Raw genomic sequence first — 15,061 nt, 5'->3', positions numbered from 1 at the left:
GGGTGCTGTGGGGGGGGGGGGGGGGGGGGGCAGTCCCACTGTACTGGGTGCCCCAGGCTCACTTTCTGCTGATGGTGCCGATGCCTGGAGTCATGTTGACATGTACTGTTAGAGTCTCTCTCATATTCAAAATCCTCTTTGGCTCCGTCAGTTCTAGCTGGGTCCCCTGCCTTCTGGGCTGAGGTTTTTACTACAGTTAGGAAGGACTTTATGACCCAAATTACCCAGGTATTTGTTGAGTCTGATTGCAAGGGCCATTAACACGTTCCTGCCCCCTCTCCAGCAGTTCCCTTATTTGATCTGCCTGTGGCCTTAGCAGTTTCTGAGCCATTGACCACAGATGCTTATAAAATAAGGGGATTGCATAATATTGTGAAAGGCGTTGAGGTCTTCCTCATTCACTGGCCATACTAAGACCTTGCATATGTTGAGATATATGCACTGCATGTATTTATACCAACCAAAAAATATCAGTGGTAATTGGTCCAGTTATGAAATGAGACATTCACTCAGGAAAAGTGTGTACCAGGGTATATATAAAACATTGCTACAGTAGATGTGTGATTGTAAAGTTTTTAAAAAAAAAAGCAAATACATTTTGCAATATGAGTACCATTAAAGTCCGGCAAGGTTTTCTTTCATTATAATGTATGCACATTAAACTCATCAAACCATCTATTTATGGAGCTGGGTTTATGCACAAGGGCACAGTCATGGTGGACAAGAAAAAGGCCTTCCCCAAACTGTTGCCAAAAGGTTGGAAGCAATATAATTGTCTAAAAAGTCTTTGTATGCTACCCTTCAATAGAAACACCTGAACTCAGCTAAACACTTGTCCACATACTTTTGAACAATATATGTATATCACTGTTTTTTCTGATCTCTTGAAGAACAAAAACAAATTGATTAGTTTGCAGAGGCAGCCAGTTTGGTCATCTCTTTCTCACATCACTTTAGAGTTCTCGAAGCATCACTAAATAAGTTGAGGCCCCAATTCATTAAAGCAAAAGAAAATTCTGCACACCAGATGAAGAAGGTTGAAATCACCAAGTCTTCTCTGAAGAAAAGTGAGAAACGTTGTGGCATACTGGAGCAAGACATTAAGGGGATGGAAAAGGAGATTGATGAAGTACAGCAGGCCTGGAGAGTATTTGATCGTCAGCTTGAAGAGGATCATTTAAGAAGACAGGCAGATGTTGAGTTGGAGCAAAGTCAGGTAACGGAAGCTGAGTCTTTCACTGGTAATGTGGGAGAAACTCATTAAAGCACGTACAGCACTTTTCTGGTGGTTTTTCTGCTCCCTTTAAAACAACCTGCATCCAATTCATTAACCTCCCTGGTGGTATGATTATTCAGGATTTTAGCATCCCAAAGCGGTACATTGTTTTTCATGGAAATTTGTTGTTTTATATTGTAGGCCTGTAATTCTTAGTAAATATTAGGAATAACTCGCCTAAATCTGTCCAAACAAGAGTCCAGTAGACATCCCAGGTATGATAAAGTTTAAACCACGAAATTAAAAAAATATAATATAAGAAATTATAATATAATAAATAATTATAATAAAATATAATTTTAAAAAATGGTCCAGTAAATGGGAATTCTGGGGGCGCAGCCTGATCCGTACCACAGTCAATAGAGTACCAAGTTCGCACATCACTGAGCTCGGTCGCAGAATCGTCGCTGTTTTAGGTCAAAAGCGGTTTTAGACCAGGTAGAAAACAGCGATAGTAAATTAGAACTACTTGCAGAATTGAGTGATAGCGATTCGTTGGGAAATTCCTCAACAGACACTGAAAGTGAGGACAGCGAGGATTCTGCGACCGAGCTCAGTGATGTGCGAACTTGGTACTTTATTTACTGTGGTACGGATCAGGCAACGCCCCCAGAATTCCCATTTACTGGACCATTTTTTTAATTATTTTATTATAATTTTTTATAATTATTTATTATATTATAATTTCTTATAATTGTGAAAAAGTGTCAGGCAGGGCACTGGACAAAGCTCTAGGGACAAAATTGAAGTGAAATAGTTTGATACATAAGTGTAATCATAGCAGATTACATTGTATTGTGTGTATTCTGTGTACATTGCAACTTTTCACTTTTGAATTTCCCGCCGGCTGTGACGCCCGAAAACAAAACTAAAAGTCAGATGCCGGCATCGGCCGGCCGCGTACAGCAGAGGACGCCGTGGGCTCGCAGGGACAAGGTAAGTGACACTTTTCTGTGCATTCCCGAGTCTGGCTCGGGGTTACCGCTCCTGGTATTGAAAGTTAACCGCAGGCCAGACTCTGGAATACCGCCAGGGAGGTTAAAGCCTTCCAACCTTTTCAGTTGCAATTCTGATATGTGCAACAGATTCAGGTAGTTTTTATTACTGTCACTTTAAGAAGCTGTGGCTGTGGCAGATTCAAAAGGAATTACAGCCAGTTTACAGATTAGCAAACTGACCAACTCTGACCTGGCGCACATAGAGATACCAGTGCTCAGAGTGGGGCATGTATGTGCTGCAAAGCCACATGAATGTGATAGCTTCCTGATCTTGGTTAATTGGGTGATATATTTGCTCCATCTAGTGGTAGTAATGACCGAGCGGAAGATTTATCAATTGGCTTCTATGTGTTCTTGCTATATGCTAGACTGCTTGTGAGCAGTTTTTTTTGTATATACAAAAAGGAGTAGAAACTTTTTTGTTTAAAATGAAAGGATATGCCTTGTTGATTCATGAGAAGTATAAAGTACACTTTACTACTCTTTTGAAAACCAGACATGCACTTTTATTATTTAGCTTATATTATTATGTAAGGCCTGAGGGGGACCCAACTAAGATAGCAAAGCAGTTTATGGTACAGCAGGCCAAAAAGGGAAAGCAATGCAAAGTTCAGTATGTGTTCTTAACCACTTGCTGACCGGGGTGTTTATACCCCCTTCCTGTCCAGGCCATTTTTCAGTATTCAGCGCTGCAGTACTTTGATGTTTATTCTGTCATGCAGCGCTGTACTGACATTTTATATCAATTTTTGGGGACAGCTAGAGCTTTCTTTTGGTGGTATTTAATCACCACTGTGGTTTTAATTTTTGACTATATAATGAAAAAAATACCAAAAATTTTGAAAAAAACGTGTTTTCCCTACGTTATGTTATAAAACATTTAGTATTACCCAAATTTTTGGTAAAATATAAAAGACGGGGTCACGTCGGGTAAATAGACACCAAACATGTCAAGCTTTAAAATTTGCGTGTGCCCATGAACTCACAAAAAACTACCATACCCAAAATTGGCCATAGGTGCTGCTTTAAAAGATTTTACTGCTCATCAGTTTAGTGTTATCAGTGATTAATGGCCCTAGAATTATTGCTCTCATTCCGACGTTCGCGGCGATATGTAACATGTGCAGCGCAATGGATGCAATCGTTGTTTGCGCATGTAGACGCACTCAACGCATGTTTCCATGTGTATGGGGGGGGCGGGGGAATTATTATTATTTTTTTGTAACTTTAATTTTTTTTAAACCTTTTTTTCACTTAACTTTATTGCTATCACATAGGGGATAACAAGCCCCCTATGTGATAGCCAATTTGCAGTGACAGGTCCTCTTTATGGAGACATCAGGGGTCTTTAAGACCCCTAATGTCACCTAGGGACCCCCAGAGAAGCTGATGAAGCGAAGACTTGCTTTTCACCAGCTTCTCTCCGGTTTTTGTACCAGAGAGTGACAAAGGAATGCGGAAGTTATGTAATGCACATCATTTCCTGCATTCCGACGGGGAGGAGGAGATCTAACAGAGATCGTGTACTGATCTCAGGTCACAGAGCTCCTGTGCTGGTCCCGGGCTCACACTGGGCACGGCGGAGCTCGGGATCGCCTGCAGCGGCTGCAACGGAGGGGGGGCGCACACCCGCACGCATAATACAAGTGCCTATACAGACTCGCTGGCTGTATACATTCCAAGCCGATTTCCCGCTTGTGCACGCCTCCTAGCGGCGGGGCGGGACGTCTAAAAACACCCACCAGCATCCAAGAAGCCGCTGTCCGGCCTTTTGAAGGAGAACTATGAGGTGAGTGCTTTTCACTCACCTCATAGTTCTAGCCGACCTGTGACAGTCTCGTTGTCACAGGTCGGCTCAGTGAAGCGAACATGTACCGGCGTTCGCTCACCTCTCGATCCTGTCGCGGCTCTCTGCCGTGACAGGGGAGGGTCTGGATTCCCCCCTCCCCGCTCCGATCCGCCAGCGCTGACTGGCGGATTGGACGGGGGAGGGGGTGGGTACAGCTGGCTCTGCCTCTAGAAAGGCAGAGCCAGCTGTCACTTACGGAGCTGGGCGGATCTCGATATCGATGTCGGGATCCGCTCCGGCTGCGGCGTCTCAGTATACCGCGAGCTGTAGCTCGCGGTATACTGAGCTTAGGGTATACTGAGCTTAGGATAACGGGAGGACGCTAGTTTGTGTCCTCCCGTTACCCTAAGGAGAACTATAGGGAAAAGCCCTGACCCCATAGTTCTCCTTTTAATTACAACGGCCGAACAGCAGGCTGTTTAAATAAGAAGACAATTAAATGTAATTTTTTTTTCCACTGCAAATATTTAAAGCAAGGGGTTAATTCCTTATTTCAGGTTAGTGAAATAAATATGTTAGTGGACCAAAAGAGGCAATTTTTTGTATTTGCTTGTAGTTGATTAGCATTTGATAGGCGGTAGTAACATCGTTGTCTTTATAGCTGGATCAATACAGGCTGTTAAAAGATGAGGCGAGAAAGAAGAATGCTGTACTGGGGCAGCAGCTGGAAAAGTTTCACTGGGAACAGGGGGCTACAGAAGAAAAGATAGCGATTGAGCAGAGGAGACAAAAAGAAGTAGAGGTAATTATGTAGCAGGACTAACGCTGGTAAAGCAAAACCTGTTCATTAGGATGTTTTTTTCTGTCTACATCTGTTAAGTGCTATGTTTTTAAAACCTAAAATATCAAAGAAAAGTTTTTTGCTTTGTTTTCCGCAGGTAAACAAAAAGTGTGTAGAGGAGCAAATTGAAGACTACAACAGGAGAGTGGGGAAATTAGAGGACTACATCAATACTTGCATGTATGTGCTACATATGGATAATGTTTACTTATACTAAAAGGCCATTAAACGTAATTACAAAGAAGTAAACTGACATCGCTCCAAGCCCCCTCTGGCCTGAGCCACGGTTGCGGGAAAAAAATAACGCAGTCTTATTGTTCCCATACAAACAGAAGAAAAGCGGGCTGCACACCGGATTCTGCTGGGATAATTTATTGAACCTTGTATCATATCACTGGCGTCCTGCCCAAGGCCCACCCCCACTGACACGTTTCACCCAATCACGGGCTTACTTATAGAGATCTCTATGACTAAGCCCATGATTGGGTGAAACGCGTCAGCAGGAGAGCTTGGGTTGGACCCCAGTGATTTGGTACAAGCTTCAATAAACTATCCCAGTGGAAGTCGGTGTTCAGCCAGCTTTTCTTCTGTTTGTATGGGCTCATATTGGAGCGAGGACATGCTCCCAGTGGCAAGCACCCCCCTCATTCCTTTCCTAAGCCATGGAGGAGCAGTGCTTCTTTTGTGTGTTCTCCTTGCAGTCCACAATACATATGCATTTTTGCTCTTTGACCATAGTTGTACTTCAAGGCATGCTATTGACTTCACCTGCGGGCAATGCTTTTCCAAATTGTGCAAGCATTGTAATAGTTCTTTTGTGGTTTATTTGTACTTGTCAAAGCTGTCGACCAAAATGTATTGAAATGCAGTGCACAGTAAGACTTGTTGCTTTTCTTATCCACCGTGTGTCTTGGGACTATCTCTAAAGGGTGTTTCTGTTACCTCTACTTCTGACTTAATAAAATAATGTGAGTGCTAATTGTTTTCAGCAAAGCCCTTGATGAGCACAGGGGCCAGGAGGAACAGCTCGTTCGTGAAATAGATTACAGTAATCAGAGGATGTCAGAAGTGAATGAGGAGCTGAACATTACTGTTAGTGAGCTGCAGAACGCCAGGATCGATTACCATGAAAGTAACAGCCAGAAGAGGAGAGCAGAAATTTTGGAGAGCATGAAAAGAATGTACCCAGACGCTGTAGTAAGTGCATAGGCTGTGGAGATTTAGATATTTAACCTTTTAAAGTGGTTCTCCATCTCCAGACTCTTGTTGTTTCTCATGGGGAAGCTGTTTAGTGGTTTATAGCTCTGAATAGTTTGACTTTTAGTGGGAAGTTAAGGGACATGTGAAGTCAGGAACTAGATCTACAATCAGCCATATTCAGTGTTAGTTGGAGTGTTTACTTGATTCCTGCTATTCATACCTACTATATTTCTACACAAGGATTTCAAAAATGAAATTGCCCACGGCACCTAAAAGTAAACAAAATAAAATAAAAATTTGCATCAGTGAGCCCAGGGAGTCATGGGCATGCCCCCTATGTCATTATTCTGGCCTAGGTTTACAGTACTACTGCGCAGAATTGCCCCCACATGTCACTACGACTTTCTGTGCTGCATTAAGGACCACCCACCACCAGCAGATAAGAGAACAACTCTTGTTATGTGACTGAACAGAAGACACCTGTAAAAAAAATAATAAAGCAATGTATACCTATTATTTAAAAGAAATACAGGAAGGAGAACTAAAGAAGGCTTTAAAGCTAGAATACACTCTGCTCTATTTACCTTTGCTCCACCTTTGCATGCACAGCTCAGTGTATACACTAAAGAAGATTCTGAACAGGAACTTGAGAATCTTTTATTCAAGAAGAGGTATTTTAAATATTTTCACACAACTTTCACCCATGATTTACAGTGTTTGAATCTTGTGTGAAAATATTTAAAAATAGACCCCACAGTATGTCTCTTCTGCAATTACCAATTACTGATACATTTTTATTTAGTGTCATGTGGCAGTTTTTCTAAAACAATACAGACTAATGATTTCAGGACAGTGGTAGAGCGCCAGGGCCCAGCCGCAGATGCAACCACTGCAACCCTGGTAGTTCTCATGAAAATGCCAAGTATCGGCACTGGTATCTGAACATCCCTAGTTCTAGCTGACTTGACCACCTTAGTGTATTTTAGATGAGACATGTATTAGGACTAATCAAGCTATTTGTGCTGGAATCCCTTGATCAGCTGATCAATGGAGCCGGTTGGAAAATCTTCGTACGAACAGAGCGGGCAGCCAGTGATTTATGCTCAAGACAAGTGGAGTTTGTGTTTCGTTTGCTGATTGAAAGGTCTCTTTTGTTTGTAAAAAATAAAGAAACTGTCCTTTTATGTTAAAACGGCTTCAGGAGTGATCACCATATGTGCTAAGTTCCCCAAATGTGTGCTGGGGAGGAGGCATTAAAGTAGACTCGCCTTGTTAAACTCTTGTAAACCCTCAGAAAAAGAAGATATACTCCAGCTGAAGATCAGAATCTCAAAGAAAAAAAAACATCTTCACCTCCCATAAAGTCTGTACTTAATAATGTAATAATGCAATATTGAGCTTCTTAAAATTACCAAATAAGCAGTTTAATAAACAGCATTGTTAGATTATATGTATATACAGTGTCTCCTCTCGTTCTCTCATTTCAGTATTTTTTATTCTGTTATCTCAAGTTTGGCAGATTGTTCGAGCTGTGTCATCCAATTCACAAAAAGTACCAACTAGCTGTTACCAAGGTCTTTGGGAAGTACATGAATGCCATTGTTGTGACAAGTGAGAGAGTGGCGAGGGACTGCATCCGATTTCTCAAAGAAGAAAGAGCTGAGCCTGAGACATTCCTTTCCTTGGACTATATACATGTGAGTTTCATTGTCAGTGCAACTTTGTGATTACGGTAACATGAGAATAATAGACAAGCTGTTATCTCAAATTCACCAGGAGGTCACATTGTAGGTGAATACAAAAAATGTACTCTTTGGTTGCTAATAGCAAGATACTAAAATACAAAAACAGGGAATTCACACGCAAATGCAATAGATTTCCTTGTTTTTTGAAACTGTAGGTGAAACCTGTGATAGCAGCTTCTTGTTTCCTGGCAGCCAGAGATCTACTAGTGATGGTTATTATTATTATTACATAGTATTTATATAGCGCCAACAGTTTGCGCAGCGCTTTACAATATAAGGAAGACATAACAGTTACAATACAATTCAAGACAAGATGGTAAGGAGGGCCCTGCCCCTGAGGGCTTACAATCTAAAAGATGGTTATTGCTTCATCTTTCTGTGTAGAGGGACTTGAACTACCCGGAGGCCCCAAACTGTGCCCAAATAGGCAAGCAGAGGGCAAAAGACTTGTCACCAGTATTGCCTGTAGGGTTTCTGCAGCCGATCTTTTTTCCATTACTGACTCGCCTTGCCTTTTTCTGCACTGGGTCTCTGTGTGGAGGTGGCCATATTGGTACATAAACAGGGCTGCCCTCCTGAATATAGCGAAACTAATAACACAGATTCATAGAATGGATGAAGCAAAAGCAGGGAGATGCGTGCAGTGCAGGTCCCCAGGTACAGCTTCCTTTCAGCAAGAAGAAAAGTGAGCAGCATAGTAGTGACATCTCCAAATCTGGTGAGACGTGCAGTCAGAAGCAGCAGTACACACACTGTGGATATACAGCTATGAGGCTGTAGACACACTCACATGTCAAGAAGTACACTGCTATTTTCTACCAGAAATGTTAAATCTTTCAGGGTAGTATTTAGGCACAATTAACATTTCTAGATGTCCCCTATAAAATGGCAATTTTTTTTTGTTTTGAGTTCATGTCCACTTTAAAGACTTGCAATGTAGTTTTAGACCATTGGAACAATGCAGAGACATTAGGTACTCTCAACTCACGTCACTCCATCCGTCCCTGCTTTGTGAAGTTGTAATAAATGACAATTTGCATTTTGTTTCAGTTAAAGCCAATCAATGAAAAGCTGAGGGAAGTTAAAGGCTGCAAAATGTTGATTGATGTAGTGCAATGCTCAAGTGCCTCGCTAAAAAAAGTGGTTCAGTTTGTATGTGGGAATGGCCTGGTGTGTGAAACGGTCAAGGAGGCAAGACATATTGCATTTGATGGTCCTGAGAGGCAAAAAGTAAGTCAAGTTTATTACAAGTTCCATTAGTGTTTCCATGTTTCATTTAATACTACTAGTCAAAACACCATAATCAGTAATCAATATAAAGTGAAGAGCTATTTATCTCTGTTTCCTTTTTTGCTTTTGAATGCAGTATTGTGCCTGTAGCTGGAAATTAAACACGTAGCCAATGTCCTGCTTTTGTGGTTTTCAGAAAACACACTTTACAGCCAACTTGTGATTCAAGTTGTGAAAATTTAACAGACTACCGGCGGCAAAAGTCGCCGGGAGTCTGTTTAAACAGCCCCGATGCTGGCGACGTACACTGTACGTCGTCAGTCACGAAGGGGTTAAAGCTTGTTGCCCAGCAGTACATATTTACCTTCCCATCACTCCCCTAATGTTCTGTTCATCTGGTGGGAGCGATAGAACCAACCGTTACTTTAGTGGATGGTGGAAATTGTGACTCACCCAGTGGGACAGTGCAAGTGCTTTATGATTGGCCTAGCACTGTCACATGTGGCCGGTTGATAGTCAGCTCTATATGGGCTCTCTGAAAGACTGACTTTAGCTTACATGGGACTGGTTTTCCTCGCTTCCCATGTCTGATTGAAGTGTGCAGGGGTGTAGTCAAAGTAAGTAAGTATGTACTGCTAACACTTTGCATCATGCCTATGTTGCCCCATGTAAACTGGTCTCTTCTTTATGCCCCAAATGCCACCTTGTTACAGGCTTCTTTTTTTATTTGACATGGACTTATCCAGTGGTTAACACCTTTTGGGTACAGATTTCGATACTTGTGCAAGACTTACTCATGGGCTGTCCTGTCACCCTTATTCCTGATATGTATGTATTGGGTATTTTGCAAGACTTACCATTATCTCCTGCAGAGCTCACAGTCCTACTTGAATTACTATTTCAAGCTCGTAAAGTGTTTGTTCTTCATTGGAGCTCTACTACCTGTCTCTGACTCACTGGAAGAAGGTCTTGAAGGATGCACTACCTTATAAAAAACTTGTCTATGCACACATAGGTTGTCCAGTCTGATACAATAAAGTGTGGGGTCCCTGGCTCTCTGAAACCCTATGACACGTATAGCAGTATTAATGTCGCTCACAACAGTCCTCCTCAACTGGTTCCTATGGGATTGCAAATTGACAGCAGGCAATTGGCTTAAGCTAAGTTTAGTTTTTTTCTTGGTTTCTCAAACCCCTTAATTAATTGCTTGTTGACTTTACTGTTCTTTCTTTTGAGGATTTGTTTTACACTCTGTTTTGTTTATTGGTACCAATTTTACTATGCTGTAGATCTCTACACAGAAGAGATGTATGCTAAATGACTGTATCCTTGTCTTGTAGATATATGGTTGTTCTCCTGTTTAATGTATTGTATTTGCTCATTAAATGTTAATTTTATTTTTTAAAGTGTGTACTGCTAAGGATGTGAGGAATAAAGTGAACCTGTTATATTGCCTTGCATAGGGAAAGCACAGGTTCAGTTTAATGCAATGCTGTTTTCTCCTACATCCACTTTATTTGAGTAGCACAAGTAGACCTCAACTGCTGTTAAGGGACTTGCAACATTCATTTTAGGTATTACTGAAATAAAGCCAAATACTACCTTGGTTGATTTTGATTTATAAAAATGAGGAAGAACAATGTCTGAGGTTTGCCATTGCAGCCAATTAAAGCCCACCTCAAAGGCAGGTTTAAACTGATGTTCCATGGCAACACCCCCTTGTTTCCTTTCCTACCGCTTTTTGAAAGTCTGACCCTCTGTTTATTTAATCATCATATTACTGAACAATGTGCATGTGATTTGTTTGTCTTACAGACCGTATCTTTGGATGGAACTATGTTCTTGAAATCCGGTGTGATATCTGGAGGCTCAAGTGATTTGAGGTTCAGAGCCAAGCGCTGGGATGAGAAAGAGATAACCACACTAAAAGAAAAAAGAGATGCTTTGACAAGTGAACTAAAAGTAATATTGCTATTTTAATATTTATTTGCAGTAGTAGATACTACATAAGAGCCAAGGACTGTGTAAAACCCGAGCCCTTATCTAAAATAATGTGGCCTAAGATTGATTTGCTGCCATATATAGTTCTTCAGTTCTGTGAGATTAGTACCTCTCTAATGTCCAATCCTCCTACGTATGGCTGATTTCAGAAGAGGGCTCTCAAAGTTTTGCATATTAATGATCTAATTGCTGTAAGTCATTAAACAGCCTTTGTGAATTACACAAAAAGAAACAGAATAACTCTCATATGACCATGTATATAGCATCTTCAATAGTTTTTTCTTTTCATTTTTATTAGGAGCTAATGAAGCTAAAGAGGAAGGAGAGTGATTTAAAGCAGCTTCATGCTCAGATACAAGGAACACAAACCCGTCTCAAGTATTCTCAAAGTGAACTAGAAGTTATTAAGAAGAAAAATCTTGCCAGCTGCTTTGCGGTAATAAAATACAGCCTCACTACCATTTCTGATTCTAGCATTGCCTTCCTATGGATACCAGTGACCATAATCTAATGAGATCTAAAAAGAGGTCATTTCTCTATTGTCCATTGAGTGACACAGCACTGAAACATTCTGAGACATAGGGTTATGCTGCTGCCTCTAGCAAAAAATGAACACTAGGCAAAGAAATAAAAAGCCTGTCACTTTAAGGACATAACCCCTCCCACCTCACACCTACCAGGTTTCGCTTAGTGTCCTCTGGAGAATGGATGTCTCCTTCTCTTCTGCTTTATTATTACCTGGGCATTCCTGTTGTTACTGTATGTGAGGAACAGGGCAAAGACATGAGTGAAAAAAATAAAATAAATGTATTTACCTCATGTTTATAAGGCTGAGTGTTTTCCCTTCTTTTATTTTACTTTGACTTTGCGCTTTTAGACTACTATTTGGCTAAATACTTTTATGTGGAATTTAATTCTATTTAAATTTCCCGGGACTTCGATTTGGACTGACACACTTGTTTTTATCTATTGTGCATTCGCAAGCATGCACATTCCGTTTTTCTGGTTTCCTCAGAGCGGTGTAGTGCACTTTTATCAGCGGTGAAGGTAGATGGAGTGGTTTTGACTCTGCTTCCTTTTGTTTCTGATTTTCCATAAATATAATTTTAAAAAATCCCTTTATTTGGGGGGAAATATTCTGTGTTTTACTGTTACACAGCCATTCTTCAAATATTCTGCTGTTTGCAGCAGGTTGTTGCGGTACCTCACACCGGTAGGGGCTGTGTGCATTATTGTGTCTGAATCTGCCAGGATTGTCAGAACAGACTGTCATTAGCTGAAAGTACTTTTTTTCCTTTCCTACTCTGGATGCCAAGAAAAGGATTTTATGGTAACAAAATCCTATTTTTTTCTGATTAGACTCACCCTTGAGTTCTCTTTGCATTGTGCATGTGGAAATGCTTTTACTATCACTAATAAGCATAGCTGTGAGTTTTGCTGTTGATTGTTTACAATTTGATTTCACCAAATGTTTAAGTGATCTCCAATCACTATCATTCAAGATTTATTCCTTCTCCTGCAGGTGGCGATATTACCCTACAGTACATGATCTCCGATCTGTTCCCTGTGTCCTTCAATGAACGGAGAGAAAAGGATTTTACGGTGAGTACCAAAATCCTATTTTTTACCACATTTCTTCCTCGAAGATGATAGTTCACCACTATCCTTCCAGGTTTTAATAATTTGTTGGACCCAATTTTAGTAGTTTCAGCAATCTCCTTAGTTGCTTGATGCAGGCCAATAATTGGACCCTTCTGAAACAGAGTTACATCTCATCAACGCACACAGGGACCATGGGGAACAAAAATAGGCACCCTCCAAAACGAAGGACAGTGTCAGCACCAATTCAGAGATGATTTGAGGATCTACAGCCGAGTGATACACAAATAAGATACATTTTTGTTAATAGTTAAGGCACCTGAATGTATTTGTAAGATTTAACTCCTGAGTTTAGTGACTTTAATTGTGCTCTCACCACCACAGTCATGAACACTTGGCTGAGCCTAGTGGCTTGATTTGTGTTGTCTGTTGGATAATAATTTAGAAGGCTACATTGGTAAAACCTATTGTTGTTAGCATGTAATGTTGGTAGCCACCCTAGTTTAGGAAATGTTTGAAATGAGATGGCATGATTGAGTTTTTGGCAGGCAGCTGTCATTTTTTTCTGCATGTGGGAAGTAACCAAAATGTAATTAGATTTAATTTGCAGGAAAAATCAAGGCTGGAAAGTGAGTTCTCAAATGCTGAATGTCAGTTTACAATGTTAACAGAAGAACTTGAAAGACATAAGGTGAAAACCACAGACCTTCAAGAACAAATGAATAAGGTAGATACATTTATTTGACAATTCAATCCTTGTTAAAATGGCTTGTTGATAGCATCTTGTGCTAGAACGTGTTTGCATATAATGACTGCTTTTGTGAATTATTTGCAGCACCAAAATGTGTTGTCATACCTGAAGAAAAAACATCGCACTTTGGCTCAAAGTGATAGTTACCCTAAATGAAGTGTGTGTATGTGTGAGGTGTGCGTAGGCAGGGTGCCCTTTTACAAAAATACCCCGTCTTGCTTACATTGGTGCACTAGCAAGAACAGTTGTAGGCTTTTGGCATCTGAATGCACGCAGCAAAAACCTGTTATCTTCTCTTCGTGGAAAATAAATAGGAGAGATTGTTGTCCAATACTCAGAAATGTTTAGATATATTTAAAGAATTTTGCATGAAATTAGTGCTTCCAAGCAGTGAAAGAGCCCTTTACAAAAAAAGAAATTGAAACAAATACTAACACAGTGTTTTTGTAGCTGGAGGACGAAGTCTTTAGGAGATTTTGTGAGGAGATAGGAGTGGAAAACATTCGCGATTATGAGGAAGAGCATGTTAAACAACACCAAGAAACTGACAAGAAAAGGTACATTAGATGAAGTAATGTTTGTGTGTGTTGCATTTTCTGTGACAGAAGAAATGGCACTGATGTGTCTTTTGTCATTCTGTTTAGAAGATATGTTGTCCGTACACCATTCTGCTTCGGAATATCATCTTTATTCGCATTCCTTCAGCATGACATGTGAATGCAATGTTTCGGAGCCCCAGGAACACAAACACACTTTGCCTTACGGGTTCCATGAGGCTCTGAAACATTGCATCTACATGTCATGCTAAAGGAATACGCATAAAGATGATATTCCGAAGCAGAATGGTGTGCGGACAACATATCTTCTAGATTGTATACTGTGGTGTCATCCACGAGTTCCAGCACCCGTTGGATTTTGGGGTATAAAGGTACGGTGTGCGAAGGGGACATTACAAAGACATATTTTGTCATTTTGTGTGACATAGAAATGTATTGGATAGTCAGTAAAAATTGGAAATGAGTGGAAAAGCAGACAAAACCTTTGTTTTTTCTCTAGAGAGAGTGGAGAAGGGTTAAAGAGATTATTTTAATTTTATTTTTGAAGGTCTCCCCAGCACCCTGTCCAATGAGACCACTTTATTGGCTAGCAAGACACTCTTATTGGACAGGGTGGCTGGGCTTATGCCCCAAGTGAAAAAGAGTGAGATTCAGTAGCACAATGAAAAGTAATCACAGATGTGGCACAGAGGAGGCTTTGCTGGACAGTAACAGGCCTGCTGCTCCTAGGCAGTAGTTTTAGTTTTAGGTAAGCTGCGTAGTCTTCCTCATTTTGCAGAGTTGCAATTACATATTGTCTAGCTTGCAATACCAGTTTGCTTACTGATTTCACTTGTTGCATAAAGTTATACTTTACACATTTTACTCCATGTATGTCCAGGCTGGAGTTTGGAAATCAGAAGACACGTCTGGAAATTCAAGTTGAATACATTCATGAACAACTAAAGAAAGAAGCAGAAAAAGGGATGAAGCTTAAGGAGGGATTGAGCAAAGAGGAAGAGCAAGTTACGCAGCTTAAGAAGGTTCACTATTTTTATTTTCCTTTAATTCATATATATGCGTTTTTAATTATTT

At 40.6% G+C, this 15,061-nt stretch overlaps 1 protein-coding gene across 1 annotated transcript in view; it reads left to right on the top strand.

The window, feature by feature from the left end:
* SMC1B (structural maintenance of chromosomes 1B) overlaps positions 1 to 15,061 on the top strand; it is a 45,493-nt gene that overhangs the window by 11,790 nt on the left and 18,642 nt on the right. Inside the window, exons 7-17 of the mRNA XM_018572603.1 lie at positions 958 to 1,216; positions 4,725 to 4,865; positions 5,002 to 5,084; positions 5,894 to 6,101; positions 7,616 to 7,801; positions 8,900 to 9,079; positions 10,895 to 11,041; positions 11,379 to 11,516; positions 13,290 to 13,406; positions 13,881 to 13,987; positions 14,868 to 15,009. Of these exons, the coding sequence (XP_018428105.1) occupies positions 958 to 1,216; positions 4,725 to 4,865; positions 5,002 to 5,084; positions 5,894 to 6,101; positions 7,616 to 7,801; positions 8,900 to 9,079; positions 10,895 to 11,041; positions 11,379 to 11,516; positions 13,290 to 13,406; positions 13,881 to 13,987; positions 14,868 to 15,009 (1,708 nt within the window). The remainder of the gene's footprint in view (positions 1 to 957; positions 1,217 to 4,724; positions 4,866 to 5,001; positions 5,085 to 5,893; positions 6,102 to 7,615; positions 7,802 to 8,899; positions 9,080 to 10,894; positions 11,042 to 11,378; positions 11,517 to 13,289; positions 13,407 to 13,880; positions 13,988 to 14,867; positions 15,010 to 15,061) is intronic.

This window comes from Nanorana parkeri, unplaced genomic scaffold, assembly GCF_000935625.1.
Source record: "Nanorana parkeri isolate BGI_ZX_2015 unplaced genomic scaffold, ASM93562v1 scaffold2083, whole genome shotgun sequence".
In the NCBI taxonomy this organism is placed as follows: Eukaryota; Metazoa; Chordata; class Amphibia; order Anura; family Dicroglossidae; genus Nanorana; species Nanorana parkeri.
This window is presented reverse-complemented; position numbering and strand designations above follow the sequence as displayed.